General features: G+C 38.4%; 1 protein-coding gene across 3 annotated transcripts in view; it reads right to left on the minus strand.

Annotated features, from left to right (window-relative positions):
• Nucleotides 1-6,447: 6,447 nt before the first annotated feature.
• AK9 (adenylate kinase 9) overlaps nucleotides 6,448-16,682 on the minus strand; it is a 121,303-nt gene continuing 111,068 nt past the window's right edge. Inside the window, exons 33-39 of one of the 3 annotated variants that reach the window (XM_060283563.1) lie at nucleotides 16,370-16,590; nucleotides 12,089-12,285; nucleotides 10,839-11,008; nucleotides 10,506-10,604; nucleotides 9,415-9,517; nucleotides 7,930-8,044; nucleotides 6,448-7,517 (exon numbers count right to left, since the gene is read on the minus strand). In XM_060283563.1, coding sequence (XP_060139546.1) covers nucleotides 7,315-7,517; nucleotides 7,930-8,044; nucleotides 9,415-9,517; nucleotides 10,506-10,604; nucleotides 10,839-11,008; nucleotides 12,089-12,285; nucleotides 16,370-16,590 — 1,108 coding nt within the window. In that variant the 3' untranslated portion in view covers nucleotides 6,448-7,314. Of the gene's footprint in view, nucleotides 7,518-7,929; nucleotides 8,045-9,414; nucleotides 9,518-10,489; nucleotides 11,009-12,088; nucleotides 12,286-16,369; nucleotides 16,591-16,682 lie in introns of those variants that run through there. The other 2 variants (XR_009558739.1, XM_060283561.2) reach the window with 2 other exon arrangements.

A 16,682-nucleotide genomic window follows, 5' to 3' on the forward strand; every position in this document is an offset into this window, starting at 1 on the left:
TGGCCGCTGAGCCTGTGCGTCCGGAGCCTGTGCTCCGCAACGGGAGAGGCCACAACAGTGAGAGGCCCGCGTACCACAAAAAAGAAAAAAAAATTCCTCCTCCCCAATCAGTATACATTTTATCTTCTTTTCTTGTCTTACTGCATTAGCTAGGACTTCCAGTGTGATATTGAAAAAGAGTAGTGAGAGGGTACAACCTTGCCTTATTTCTGATCTTAATGGGAAATCTAGTTTCTCACAATTAGGTATGATGATGATGTAAGCTGTGGATTTTTGTAAATGTTGTTTATCAAGTAAGGAAATTCTCTAGTGCTATTTCACCAAGAATTTTTATCATGAACGGGTGTTGGATTTTGTCAAATTCTTTTTCTGCATCTATTAATATGATCATGTGATTTTTCCTCTTCAACCTGTTAATATGATGGTCTACATTAATTGATATTTGAATGTTGAACCAGTCTTGCATATCTGGGATAAATTCCACTTGGTTGTGACGTATAATTCTTTTTATACTTGTTGGATTCAATTTGCTAATATTATTGTTGAGGATTTTTGCATCTATGTTCATGAGAGATATTGGTCCATAGTTTTCTTGTAATGTCTTTGTCAGGTATTGGTATTAGGGTAACGTTGGCCTCATGGGATGAACTAGGAAGTATTCCCTCTGCTTCTGTCTTCTGAAAGGGACTATATAGAGAACTGACATAGTTTCTTCTTTAAATGTCTGGTGGAAATCACCAGTGAACCCATCTGAGCCTGATGCTTTCTATTTTGGAAGGTTATTATTTATTAAGTTTCATTATCAATATAGGCCTATTCAGATTGTCTATTTCTATTTCGTATACCATAAAATTATCATAAGGAACAAGGGAAAAATGAAAACAATTTTGGAGGGAAAGTCCCTGGTGGTCCAGTGGTTAGGACTTGGTGCTTTCACTTTCGAGGGCCCAGGTTCAATCCCTGGTTGGGAAACTAAGATCCCACAAGCCACGCAATGCAGCCAAAAAAAAATTTGTTTCTTTGGACAAACAAAAACTGAAATCACTGACTGTCAACAAACCCTACCCTAGGAAGGAAAATAATGCTAGGAGGAAAGTCTGAGTTGTAAGATGGAATGGTGAGAGACGAAAAATGAAAAATCTAAACAAACACTGATTATGAAAAGAAAATGCCTAATTTGGATCGCAAACAAGTAGACTAGATCTAAAATATTGAATAAAAATAGCATTTAAGATGGGAGCTGGTGATTGGTATTAAGTGTTTTAAGGATAGAGGTATTGATTGCCTTTAGAGTAAGTATTCATGTTAAGAATAGTGGTAACCACTCAATGGATATAAATAGAATGCAGGCACTTCAAAACCCTTAGAGGAGAAAACGGAATTAAAAAGTCCTTAGTCAATACAAAAGAAGGAAGGAACAGATAAAAAAAGAATTGGAGAATATGTTGAAAAGTTAGGCAGGGCCCTTACAAGGCCTTTTATGCTGTATTAGTCAGAGTTATCCAGAGAAACAGAACCAATAGGATATATAGAGATTTAGATTTATTATAAGAAATTAGCTTATATGATTATGGGGGCTGGGAAGTCTTAAATCTGCAGTCTAGGCCAGCAGGCTCAAGACCCAGAAGAGCTGATGGTGTAGATGAAGTCTGAAGGCATGCTGCTAGAAGATTCTCTTTTGCTTTGGGAGGCTGGTATTTTTGTTCTATGCACATCTTCAACTGATTACATAAGACCCACTGACATTATGGAGGGCAATCTGCTTACTCAGAGGTCATTGGTTTACATTTTAATCTCATCCAAAACACCCTCCAAATTGACACATAAAATTAACATATACCAAGAGTAAGGAATTTTGATTTTATTTTAACTGAGATAGGGGGCCATTGGAAGATTCTAAAATGGGACTGATGAACCTGATTTATGTATTTTAAGAGTATCCAGGTACTAGATGAAAAGTAGATCCTAGAGGGACATGAGTAGAGGTATAGAGACTAGATGAAATCAGTGCAAAACATGAGAAAAGTCCAGACTCATGGTATATTTTGGAGGTAGTTCTCTTTGACAGGGCTTGTTGAGAGAGTGGATGTGGGAGTGAGGGAAAGAATGTGATCAAGGTTAATCCCTAGGTATGAGGCCAAATCAACTGAGTATACGGTATTACCATTAACTGATCTGGTGGAAAACTGGAGGAAGAAAAGTTGGGTGGATAACAAATATGGGGTGGACATATTGAATTTGAGATGTCAACTAGATAACCAAGTAAAGATACACAGTAGGCAATTATAGATAAGAGTCTGGAGTTCAGAGGTGAGAAAAGAATTTGAGATATTAATATTTGAGTTATCAGGGTATAGCCTATAAATTGTTGTAAGTAAAATCACTTACAGATAAAGAGGGAGTTTTTCTCTTTCTCCACCAAATCCATTGTCCACCCTTGTCTCCATCTTTGGCCCTGGGAGGTTGCAAGGACTTCATCAGCAGAGCCCAGCACATACTGGCTTCTGGGTGGATTGAGTCAATGGAGAACTTGGCGGGAGTTTGAAGGAAGGAGAGGGCCATGATCAGCTGGCAATTGAAAGTTGGTGAAAGTCCTTTGCCATTACGAAGGGCATCAGAAAACATCTTTGTAGGCTATGATAGTTGACTGGTAACCGTAGCTGGAAGAAACTATAGTCCAAGGCTCATTATGACTGAAAGGGATTTGAAGGGAACAGAAAGGCAACTGACAATGTTCAATGCCAATGGGGCATTTTCTAGGGACTATAAAGCACTTTATAGGGATTTTATAGCACTAATTCAGTAGTGCTCCAGTTTCTAGGCTCCATATCTCCTGTACACAGGGGTGGTGTGTATCTGTTTGTATTTTTATCTCTTACCCTAGTCTGGGAGAGTTCCTTGTAAATATGCACATGCCTGTATAGGCTAAGCAGTTTTCAACATGCCTGGCTCACAGGTTTGGGGAATGTATGTGTTCCTTAAGCCTTGGGATGACTTTCACCTCCTGGTTAGAATATCAATTTTGAAAGGTCCATTTAATTTAGATGTTACCCTTCTAAGTATTATTCCCAGAACCACCCATAATTAAGGGACCTCAGGCTTTGCAGATATACCTCTACTCAGGCCTTCATTTGTAAAAGCAAAACACAAAGACCAAAAAAGATAAAACAAAAAAAATCACCCACAGTGAGACTAAGGCATACCTATATAAAATATATCTCTCATTTTTTTCCCTGTTCTTGAACTCCTTCTCCTTCACCAATGAATTTATGAAAACTTTTAATAAATGCACTGAGAATAAAATGAAATATATAATAAAACTGAAAATGTTTTTGAAAAACCATAGTATTTATTACTTTGAGTTTTGAAGAATTTAAAACCACAGCTCACAACATATCCTGAAATTAATTCTTGGTGCCTTAAAGAATTAAATATAACACACACACACACACACACACACACACACACACACACACACACACACACGAAGAAAACGAAATAGAATATTTATTAAATCTCTGAAGATAGAAGAACTTCCAGAGCTTAGAAAAGTATTCAATATCGTAAGAGGAGGATGAACAGCTCTTACTTTGATACCTAAAAAATAGGACTTATTTACTGTGTATATTACATAAAGAATTCATGCAAAACAATTTAAAAATACCCAGTGAGTAAGAGCAAAGGGCATGAAAAAATAATTCACAAAAGAAGAAATGCAACTGATGACCAACATATGTAATAATGTTCAATATCACTATTAATTCAAGTTAAAGTAACAAGGTTCTGCTTTCCGCCCATTTATTCTTATGGGTCTCAATTCCTGTTACTAAGCCGCCTTCCAAATAGCAATTCACAGTGTTCCCAGGAGTGCCCAAGAGCACCACTTTCATCACTATCATTTAGCATCATCATCTTAGTTTTTTTAAATTCATATGCTTTCACCTTGTACTTTTGTTTCCCAGAATTTATATCAGGCTAATAATCCCAAATATGGTGAAGGAAGTTTCATTACAGCATTTTAAAATATAGTACAACCGTACATAGTCTAGCAATAGGAATGGTCAGATATAGTATATCCACTTGATGTATCTGAGTGTTAATTGGAAAGGAAGTGCAAAATCCTTTGCCTACTTTTCCGTATTTCACTGACTGTAATTATATTACTTTTTGTCTTAGGGTCTGTCAAATGGGCACTACCTCTCCTTCCTGGGTGAAATTATATGTTCTTTTAGTTGTAGTAAATATGACATCTAAACAAGCTATGAAAGAGGCACAGGCTGGTTGAGCACTCTCCCTGACCCTTGGATGGGCATTGCCTCAGCCTCTTCCTGAAGTGGTCGGGTGGCAGCCTTGAGCGTGGGGGTAATGAGCCCCAGTGAGCACCGAGGGCTGGCCACTCACCCTCTTACTGCTTCACTCAGCGAAGACATTCAGGGTCCCTGGACACCCAGTCAGAATATTCTTTCATCGTATTCAGGACACCAGTTGATGGATTATTTATAATAATATGCAAGCATAATTTCTAAACAAAAGATTTTAATAACAGGTTTTTAAATGATGCATGTTCTCCTTTCTCATTGGAGAAATGTCATTCTCCCTTCCTAGGGACACAGACCTCTTGACCTAACTTGCTAAAGGAAACACAACTTGCAACCATTACAGGTGGGGTGTGCATGCATGTAGGGGGTGGGGCTAGGGAGTCTTGGGTTCAACAGAAAAAATTTTCCTGTGTCTTCTGTAATATTTTTATATTCTAAAGTACACGCACACGCACACGCACACGCACATGCCTGCACGAGTGCCCAAAGGGCTCTGGCCAATGAAATGCCCTAGGAATACTGCCACGGTTATGGTGGTTTCCGAGATGGACTTACAGTGTAGGAGGTGGTAAAGGAAGAGCAAGGCTCTGGAGTCAGTCTGATCAGGGTCTGAATCTGGATTCTACTACTTATGTGATCTTGGGTAAGAAACTCTTCTCGTGTGTATTAATACAATGTGTGAGAATTTAATAAGGTACTGTATGTAAAGCCAGTAGCACACAGCAAACAGCCTGGAATGGTAGCCCTGTCTGTGGTTATTCTAAATAGAGTCCTACATGTAATGAACTGTAATTTGCATGTGAGTGTTAGGGACCTGGAATGTCCAGAGCTATAAGCTGCTCTGGAAATTTGATTCCCCACTCCCTACCCAATGCTCCTACCTGCTACACTCTATTAAATAGATTTACTTGAAGGAAGACACTCTGTGGAGACAGGGATGAAAAGGGAGAATCACATGGCATTTGGTCCCTTGCTCAGCTCAGGGATTAAGTTTCTCCCTCCTTAGGAGAGAGGGAGCATTCATCCCACTTCTGTGCAGAACTCAGCAGCTCCAGAACAATGATGGATGAGCTGTGAGATTTCTCACTCCCTTGGGTTTGTACAGTTCTCAGAGTGAAGCCATATTATAGAACAAGGTCCCCAGAAGATGGCAGATATCCAGTGGGTGTGGACTTGCTCTGGAGCCTGTGAGATACTCCCTACCTCTCAAGAGATTCCTGGGGGTACTTTGCATGACTACTGCCCTTCATAAAGGTGAGGGAGCTGAAGCAATAAAGTTTGGGTTTAATTGCTAAAGGAAACTTCGTATACCCATAGAAGAAAACACAATGGCTGAGGAGGCCTGTGGACACGTTAAGAACACTGTGGGAAGATGGTAAATTAGCAGTACTAAGAACTGTGAAGAGAAGAGTGAGTGGTGCCTTACGTTGCTGGTAAAACCTGGCAGCTACTGACAGCTCCCAGTCTCCTGAAAAAATAATGATTCATCTATGGGTATATCAGTAACTCTTCAAAGACTTTTGGGGTTTATCCTAACTTTGACAATAGGCTTCTAGTTTTTGTTTAAAACTTGTTTTATTATTAAATATATCATATAAAAATATATAAAACAGGCTTCTAGTTTTTAATTAACGTTGTTGAAATTGTAGGTATCGGAGACAACGTGAATGAATCTGAAGGGCATTACGCTAAGTGAAATAAGCCAGACAGAGAAAGACAAATACTGTATGGTATTATTTATATGTGGAATCTAAAAAAAAAAAAAAAAAGGTCATACTCATAGAAGCAGAGAGTGGAAGAGTGGTTGCTAAGGGTTGAGGGGAGGGGAGAAATAGATAGGAGATATTGATCAAAGGGTACAAACTTTCAGGTATAAGATGAATAAATTCTGAGGATCTAATGTACAGCATGGTAACTGTAGTTAATAATATTGTCATCATACTTGAAATTTGCTAACAGTGATTCTTAAGCATTCTTACTACACAGACACACACACAAAGTAACGATGTGAGGTGATAGATGCATTAATTAACTTGATTGTGGTAAATATTTCACAAGGTATACCTATATCAAAATCATCACGTGGTAAAGTTTAAATATGTATAATTTTATTTGTCAATTACACCTCAATAACGGTGGGAAAAAAGAGCTAAATCATTCATTTTAGAGTTTAAGAAACAAAGCCTCGTCGAAACTGAGATTTACCCAAGGTTAAATAAGATAATGGTTGTACCTTTCATTTTTTTAAAGAGACAATCTTGCTATTTCACATGCTAGATTCTTATAGTCCTGCTGAAAAACTGATAATCTTATTTTTAAAATCTCATTCAAATTCAATTTAGTAATTTTCCTCTAGCATATACTTCTTGATAATGTCATGTGAAAAGACTCCAGATTTCATCCTTCTCAAATATCCAGGCGATTTCTAACTACAGAATAATGTATCAAGTAAAGCAGCAGCCATTTAGTTACCTCAAAATCCATTTATTTTGTTGGGAAAATGATAAAGTATCTTTAGGTTCACGAAGTTTACCAACAACTCCCTATGTTAAAAGTGTAACCAATATTTCTATTTTATTTATATCCATGTTAATTTTGTTTCTTGAAGCTTTCTAACATTTACTGCATAAATGACTTTACATTTAACAGAGACTGACTTTTCTGCTGAAAATATTAAAAAGGAAAATGAACAGTAGATTCATTAAGTAAAATAAGTTACCTAAATATTCTAAATGGAATTCTAAATGGAATAACTTTTGTTAAAACCTCAAAGTTCAGGCAAAGAGCAATAAACTTTACAATTATATGAAAACGTAGGCTTACAGAAGAGCACTCCTTCCTGGCTGGCAGAGGTCTGAATTCATTTGAAGTCTCGCAGCCGTGTTGTATCACTCAGGAGGGAAAAGTACGTCAGGGAGGGCCAGATTTTCAATCTATTTGCTTTTTATCCCTTTCAGGTAACTCTTAAGATTCTGGGTGCAGTTACCCAAGCATTCTATCCATTGACTGGGTCTATATTTCTAAGAGAGAGAAAGGTCTGTAATTTATGATCGAAGTCAATGGGTCTAAACTGAGGTTCCTTGTATTTTCTGGTCATCTTGGCACCCAGGTATGTAATGAGTTCACATCTCTCCATAAACTGCTCCATCTTCTTCTTATATTTTTTTCTTGTGTACTCAGAACCTTTGGGATTAAAGGCTGTAGAAAATTTCACAGGACTGTGAATGTTTTTGGTTAGGTTAGTGAGTCATTATATTAAAGAGAAGGAGAACTTCGTGTGTGATTGAGTTGCACAGCTATGGCCAAGAAGATATCCAAATCCCAAATAAGATTTGGGGATTATTCTATTTTAGATCATAATTGTCTCTATTCACCTTCCTATATGGAATGGATTATTGAGTGCTGATTAGGTTACTCGTAGCCCCTGCTTTAAAAACTAGAAACTCAGTTTTGATATTTTTGCTAAAATATTTGCTACCAACACCGCACACACCCCATGCAAGTGACCAACCCAACTCAACAATCCTATTTATTACATTATACTACAATTAATATTAAATTAGTTCTGAGTAGCATATCATTTCTAGCAAAAAATAAATAAAAGACATACCTTTTAGATGAAATGCTATATAGAGTAGCGCAGATCTCTGTACACTTAAGAAGGGGAATTTGGGCTTTAAGCATCCTGCTGCATTCATGGCTTTAATTAGAGCAGTTGCGATACCCTGCAGGTAGGGAACGGATTATGTGTATATTTGAGTTTGTTTTATTTTCTTGTGGCAAATAGATAAAGAGGTTAGTTATTCTTTGCCTCAGATAGCCTCCTGGGGTTGAGGATGGAGCTTACAAAGATAGTTAAATGAACTCTTAGCCAGCAGGACAGAAACACAAAATACATTTGATTAGGAAAAATAAAAACTACAAAGTGGCTTAGCGCCAGCTAGGTGATGGATACGTGGATTTCATTACACAGTTCTATTTTTATATGTTTGGCATTTTCCATAACAAAAAGTTAAAAAAGAAAGGAGGGGACACTGGGCTTTGAGTTGTCTTGGCCCATCTCTGCTTCCATTGCTCAGAACTGGCCAGCTTGCCTCCCACCCTCAGGACCCTGGGCCACCTGACCAGGAATTCCAGAGACCACAGTTATCACTGCAGTCGAGATTCTGGAGCCCCAAGCAGGAAAAGAAGAGAACACCCTTTTCTGGGTGAGTGTCATCTTGCCTTTTGATATTAAACTAGATTGAAAGCTAACCATCTAGGGGAGCTGAAAAAAAGCAAAGTTAGGATTAGGAATTTGTAAGAAAGGTATGAAATTGTGCCGTAGGCAACTGTTTTATAGAAAAAAATTTTTTAAAACCCTTTAAAATAGTGTTTGGCTACTGATAAATTTGACTATATTCAGAAAGAGGTATATCTAGAGAAATAAGATGTGATTGAGTAGATAGCTTCATCCAGATTTTGAGCAAAGTATGTGTTTGGTGGTTCAGTTGTGGTGACACCTCAACTCAACTCTTTTAAGCAGGGGAAAAAAACCTCTTAGAGACTGAATTTACACATTTCAAATTAAGAAAAAGTTTTACAGACACTGAAATTCAAAATAAGAAACAAACTACAAGTCAGATGTAAATAATTATCTTACTCTTTTTTCACTGTAGTGCAGGTATTTGGGAATTAGCTATGGAAACAGGGGCTTTTCTCACATTTTATTTTCATAACCACTCAAAACCAAAATAGGTTGAAAGTGGATTTGCAGGGCTTCCCTGGTGGCGCAGTGGTTGAGAGTCCACCTGCCGATGCAGGGGACACGGGTTCGTGCCCCAGTCTGGGAAGATCCCACATGCCGCGGAGCAGCTGGGCCCGTGAGCCATGGCCGCTGAGCCTGCGCGTCCGGAGCCTGTGCTCCGCATTGGGAGAGGCCACAACAGTGAGAGGCCCGCGTACCACCAAAAAAAAAAAAAAAAAAAGTGGATTTGCAGCTTAAAATCAGGAAACTCTGCCTAGAATTTCATTGTTACCAAAATAAAAATTATTGTTAAAGAAGAGATTGCTGTAGTCTTCTAAAATCTATGCATAGAAACTCATGTAAGTGAACCTGTTCGAGATATCCAGGCAAAGGCAGACTAGTGAGATACATCGGTTCCTTTAACGGGGGAAGTTTGTAAGGAAGCTTCTGATCCCAGTATTTCAGTGGTGACCTAAGAACACAAAATCCATTAGACAGATGCCCACAGATGTGCTCATTGTGTGTACACAGGAAGGTGGATACACAAGAGACAGCTGAAAGATAATGTTCATTGCCTGTTTTTCTCCGGTGGAGAAAATGATACAAGTGGGAAGACTGGGGCTCCTAGAAATTCATGACGGCCAGCTTCGCCTGGGTCCCTAGCCCTGCTCAGCTCTCCTCAGTGTTCTTATTTTTCACAGCAACTATATAAAGCTTCCTTTATTGCCCTCACATTTCTAACCCTCCCAGTAACCCCCACATGGGGGCCAGGCTATCCAAGGAGAAGCATCAGAATGAAACTTCCTCAACTGCTCACCACAAGCAGAGCCACACATAGGCTCCTTTCTCCACACTGGAGCTTACCTCCCAGCTAAGATCAGTCTCCACACATTCTTTGCAGCCCTGTTCCACCCTCTCTCCAGAAATCTTAAATAGCAATTTCTCTCTCTCTCCCACCTTTGGCATTTCCTTCTTTACTGGATCCTTCCCAGGCACCTGCATTTTAACATGCTCGTACCTTTCCCATTGAAGAAAAAAGAAAATCCTTTTTTCACTCCTTCACTCCTTCAGTCCTATATCCATTCCAGCAATTAATGTCTTTTCTCTTTTTACTGTTAAATTTCTTCAAACATTGATCTTCACTAGAGGTCACAAACTACTGCACAAATTCTATCTGCAGATGTGATTTGATCCACACTGTAATTTTTAAAAAACAGAATCAGTCACAAAAGTTTAAAAATCAGATAAATGTAAGAAGAAATTTGGTTTCCAGCTACTTGTGAAAAACAGAAATGTGTGGCAGTAGGTAAGTAACTGCTGCCCCTTCAGCTATGTGTATGTATATATGCACGTGTGTGTGTGTGTGTGTGTGTGTGTGCACTCACATATGTATCTATCCCAGCATGATGCAGTTAACATAGATATTCAGTAAATGTTTGTGACTTAGTGAATGGTCTCACCTCAAAAATTTCTCAAGTTTTTCTCTACTCTCACAGATATATATACGATCACGATATTCTAAAGCATAGTGAATGCTACCAGGTACTAGGGCTTCGTATCTGAAAGACAAAGGAACAAACAAAAACAACTATGTATTGTATAATTAATATGCAGTACTGTATAAATAAAGTGTCAAAATATTTTATTTTTCTATCTTTGCCACTCAAGGAAGAAATAGAACATTTTCCAGTTAAGCAATAGTGACCTTTTGATCAAAATGTTAAGACTGTTATATGGACCACTTATTCCGAGTAGAGCTGTCATCCTGTACTTGCACGAGGGCAAGGACTTGCCTTTGTTTGCCATCCTGATAGGTCACTGGACAGTAGCCCTGGAGCTCGGCACACTTAGGGAACCGGCTCTTCAGCTCCGACAGTGTCAGCCTTTTGGGCATCATGTCGGCAGACGGGAGAGGATGAGGTGCTAATGGAGGCACGTATAATTCGGGGTTCTCCAAAAATCTCTATAAGAAAAGATTACAGCAACGTGACCGCTTGAGACAGGAATACTATGCCAATGAGAATCCACTGAGGCTCTCTTGCTACTGTCCCCATTTTCAGTAGCAATGTTCGTCCTTCAAACCATCTGAGAGCTGCTTTCTGCGCTACTATAGCTCCTTCCCTGACTGCAAGTGCCTTATAGTAATACTTGCAAGTGATTTCATGTAAGGTCTCTCCTACTTTCACTCACTCACTCACTCACTCACTCACTCACTCATCTACTTATACAGAAAACATTTGTTGAGCTCTTACTATGTCCCAGGCACTGGAGTGCATAGTCTTCCTGTCCTACAGTATAACTAACTAGGTGGGTGCCCTTTGGCAGGTGAATTAGCTTCTCCAGCTTCAGTTATCACTCTAAAATGAAGGGAGCAGACCAGGTACATGACCTCTAATGTCATTTCCAGTTTTAAAATTCTGTGATTATCATTTAAATAAGCAGGAAGAAATAAATGTCTTTTTCTTAAAGTGATAAAAAATTCAAATTCTTCAGAGGAAAATAAAATGTTCAGAGGCACCTGATTAGTTTTCAACTACAACCTTTTTATATCACCAATTTATGGTCATTATAATATCAGAACAAGTCTGTATTCTGTTGCATTAAATAGCAATATATGGTACACAGGAAATTAAAGTGATAGAAAAAAGTTGAAAGCACAGGAGACATACGTCGGTCTTACTTCATTTCTACTGACTCTTGACTTCCCTTCTGCACCCTTTGAATGGAATCCCCACCCAGATGCTCAGCATCCCCTTCACAGGCGGGCTCACCCTTGGGTCTCCCTACCTGTTAAGCTGACCCAGGTGGAGGGTCCATCACTGACCCTGAACTTCTGCTTTGTGCCAAAATATGTCTTGGGATGCAGTCTTAGGACTGGACTCTGAGTTGCCTCATTGAATCCAGGGTCACAGTTTCCAAAATTGGGTCTCCTGGTCCCCAATTCCTGGGTGTTCCCAGCTGTGCCCACCCCTTCCTGTTTGGTGAATTCTGAGACCGGTATTTTCTTTCCCTGGTAAATATTTGGAGTTAGGAACAAACTTACATTCAACTTCTCCTGAGAACTCATTTTATAATAGTGCCCTCTGAACTCTGCTGCAAATTCCAAGGAATCAGTTAAAGAGCAATCAACTAATTCATGTGATTCTGCCAGGCTGACAGGGCAGAACTGTCCAAATTCGCCAAGGCGAGAAATCAGTTCTTCAGGTGAGATACATAACTTGTCAATGCAGGCGGCTTTTCCTGTTATTAACAGATTAACTATTATTTTTTTTTCAGAGAAAACACAATCATTTTCAAAATGAAAATAATTTCAATTATGCTAGTACTATACAAAGGAGTACACATTGTAAAATTCCACAGAGTAAAAAGTAAAAACTTCTCTTCACACCTCCATCCTCTCAATCCAAAATCCCTTCTGAGAGGTAATCACTGTTGAGTTTGTATCTTTTTCAGATTTTTTTATACATTTGCATATACACATATATATATTTTTTGCATATAAGATGCTTGTGCCACTATACTGTAAACATTATTCTGCAACTTGCTTTTATCAGTTAGTCATGGCCTTTGACACCTTTCCATATCAGTTTATATGATTTACCTAATTCCTTTTAATTTATGCACAGTATTCCACTGTATAAATGTACATATAGTTTACTCAACCAATTATCTGTTGATAAATGTTTTTGGTTGTTTTTAATTCTTAGCTATTATAAACTATCTATATGTTATAAACTATATATGTATATACACACACATATATGTACATGTATAAATACATAGCCACTTACACACACACATCAATTTGCTACATATTTAAATTTTTTCTATGGGATAGATTTCAGGAAGTGAAAACAGTTTGTTGACATGATGTTACTGACACAAACCTCTCCTTGTGCCTTGACGGCTCCCAAGACAGGGGAAGAAACATTTTCCCAAAAGTAACTAGGTTTACCCTAACAACTCTATTTAAAAAAAAAAAAAAGCCCCCAAATTCATTCAATGGACAAGTTTAAGAGTTTCCTCTCTAGTATTCCACTAGAATGGGGACTCCAAAACAATATGAGATGTTACAGAAAATAAAATTACTTTTTTATACATCTTAATTATAATGAGTAAATTTTGATCCCAATATATTTTGTTAATGGTCCTTTTCACCAGTGAAAACTTTCACTTTTTTTTTTTATTATGCCAAGGAAGGTCTTACACTAACACTAAAATTATGAAGAATAAATCATGGATTAATTTGTTATGTGACAGTGTAAACATAAAAGTAATCCTTAGGATTGGAGTGATGTGTCTATAAGCCAAAGAATGCAGAGGATCGCTGGCAACACTGGAAGCTAAGAGAAAGAAATGAAACAGATACTCCCCTTGAGCCTTCAGAGTGAGGACAGCCCTGCCAATGCCTTGATTTGGGGCTTCTGGCCTCCAGAACTGTGAGAGAATACATTTCTGTTGTTTAAGTCACCCAGTGTGTGGTAATTTGCTACAGAAGCCTTGGGAGACTAAAACAGGTACATGAGACTATGGTTTCTGTCCTGTTGGCATTCTTTCTTGCCTTATCTTGTTCACTTGGTATAGCAAGCTGCCATGTTGGAAAGGTCCATATGGCAAGGAACTGAAGGTGGCCCCCGGCCAAACAGCTGGCAAGAAACTGAGGCCCTCAGTCCAACAGCCTTCAAGGAACGAAATCTTGTCAGCAATATATGAATGGGTATGATAGTGGATTCTTTCCCATTAGGGCCCTCAGGTGAGATCTTAATCCTGGCCCACACCTTGACTGTAGCCTTGTGAGAGACCCTGAAGCAGAGGACCCAGTTAAGCTGCGCCTGGATTCCTGCCCCACAGAAACTGTGAGTGACTGTGTGTGTGTGTTGTTTTAAGCTGCTAAGTTTCGGAATAATTTGTGATGAAGCAATAGACAAACAAATCCACTATTCCATCCATTGTTTATGATACAAACGAAAAGGCTAAGAAGCCCCAACCATCCTTTCCTAAAAAGAATATTACACTATAATACTACACTGGTGTAATATTATTCTAAAGTATTATAACGCACAGTACTATGGTATAATAATAGTGTTGTTAAAGTATATAGTATTATATAGTGCTATAATATTATACTATATGGTACTACATAGTTTTACACTTGTATGTTGCTCTTTAGCTCAGATGTGCTGACCTCACCAATCCTGACAGGTTTAGTGGCAGGGTAATTTAGACTCAAATCACTTTAAGTCCTAAAAGACACTCAAGTATCTCTTTTTCTGATTCTTGGGATAGTCTTGATGACATGTGGCAATGTCTATATATCCTTTTCTGGAATGTGGCAGAATGAGGAGGAATCTCTTTAGTTTTCTAGCCCTGACCTTGCTCCATCTCATTAGTGAGAATAAACTGGCCCCCTGACAGGGGAGGGTTATTTGAATAACATACAAAGCAAGTGGAGAATATTAAAAAAAAAATCAAAACTAAATTCAAACAATCAGGTATAGATTATCAGGTAGATGCTAAAGCAGGAAAGCAAGAGGGCAGCTTCAATTAGATTAAACTACTCAAGGCAGAGGCAAGTATATCTGGAATAATGTAGTGGATACTGTGGTGCCCCATCCGCACCCCTCTCTTCAGGGCTGATGCACCCATCCCCCAGCTGCTGGAAATATCTGTGCTAACGGATCACAGCTGCACTGGGAATGGCCCCTCTGTTACAGGTTACACCCCCTCCTGGAGTGACCTTTGGTCAATGACAAGCCAATGGGAGGATATAAAGCCTGGCCTCTCCCCCCAGTGTGGGAAATTTTGAAGGTCCATCCTAGCTCTAGTGCTTCCCTATAGCATCCAGGGAGGCTTCTGTTTCCACCACACTGCAGGTTAGTTTCTCCCTCTGCTCGGTTCTACTAGCCTCACTTCCCCACAGGTTTATCTCCTAATTAGAGTTGACATAAAATACAGGATGCCCACTGAAGTTTGCATTTCAGATAAACAACGAACAGTTTTTAGTATAAATATGTCCCATACATTTGGTAAATAATTAGACTAAAAAATTACTTGTCATTTATCTGAAATTTAAATTTAACTGGGCATCCTGTATTTTTATTTGCTTAATCTGGCAACTTGACTCCTGAGAGTACTTCCTGATAAAGCTTCTGCACGCAACTTTTCATCATGAGTCTGTTTTCAGGCAACCCAATCTGAGGCAGGAAAGGTGAAGTAGGGTAACAGAAAGATGAATGAGGCACAAGTTTTGCTTTCAAAGCCTGCTGTGGAATGTTCTACTAGTGTGATGCTATCCAAAACTTATTGGGAGTAGGTTTCTAAAACTCAGTTCTCTCTTCCCTTGCACTCTTATCTTCATCCCTTGTAATCCTCAGGTGAAAACAAATTCCCAGTCTGCAGACAAACAGGAACCAGAGATGCTGGTGATGCCCAAATAATGAAGCAAATCAAGATTCAATGAAGCCATTATTATCAGACTCCTCACTGCATTTTTCCTTGTATAAGATTCTCTGTGTCATGTTGCTCCCTCATACCTCCTTATACCTTCTCCGTATTTTCCAAAGTTAAACAAAGTCATTAACCAGATGTCTGTGAAACCCCTCCAGACAAATTCTTTGGCATCATCACTCTTTTTAGAGATATGAGATATAGATAACTGCCCTTCTATTTTGTGTATTTGGGGAGAAAAATCAAGAAACTTCTAGGAATATATAATCAAACATTTTGTTTCATGGATTCCAAATACAGATTAAAAACATTCTATGTTCAAATTAAATTTTTAATAGAATCAACATTTACATACTACTATAATTTCATAGTAAATAGTAAAAATAACTAATTCTAGATTCCTAAACAAAATTTTGCCAAGTGTCACTCCACAGACCCCTGCCCTCGTATAACTACCATTCTTGAAACTAGCTTCTTACATGGCTTTCCAAACACCATAAACTCTTCTAGTGAGAAACCATGTCTTGTTTTTAGGTGATAGGTTCACATAGACATTGAATAAATGATAGCTGCCCCATACATCCTCTAGTTGGCTTGCGGGCTATGTTAATTGATAATCCTCCCTGCCATTGAACTTAGAACTAGTTAGCGCCTAGAGACTTAGCTGGAGAGCTAAGCTGATAGCTTGAGTAGAGGCAGTCATTTATTAGAACAAATATACATGCCCACATAATTGGAAAATACTATGTATTTAAAATACTGATTAAGGTCATGGGAACAAATGTTCACATTGAATGAATTATGGTAACATGAGTTAGGCATGCATAGACTTCAAATTCACATTTTATTGTGTTTTCAGAGTTACACGTTTTCTTACCTGCTTTTATTCTTCCCAGGTATATCTGTATGTGTTTATTCACCATTTTAACCTTCTTAATGACTTCATTCCATACCCACCATTTGCTGCGAAAGCCATCAATCACATACCAGTTCTGATGTTGTTCTTGATAATATTGCCTAATCTCATCAATATTTTTGCGGTACTTTGAGTTCTTGACAGCTATAATCTGTGAGCTGTTATGCAATGGATAAGGCAAACTAATAGAGAAACAGAAGGAATGGAAAAAGCTGTTAAAAACCTGCTTTTTCTGGTTGAGTAAAGTTTATTCCTTTATCATTGTTTTCATCAC

The sequence above is a fragment of the Globicephala melas genome, chromosome 14, assembly GCF_963455315.2.
Source record: "Globicephala melas chromosome 14, mGloMel1.2, whole genome shotgun sequence".
Taxonomy (NCBI): domain Eukaryota; kingdom Metazoa; phylum Chordata; class Mammalia; order Artiodactyla; family Delphinidae; genus Globicephala; species Globicephala melas.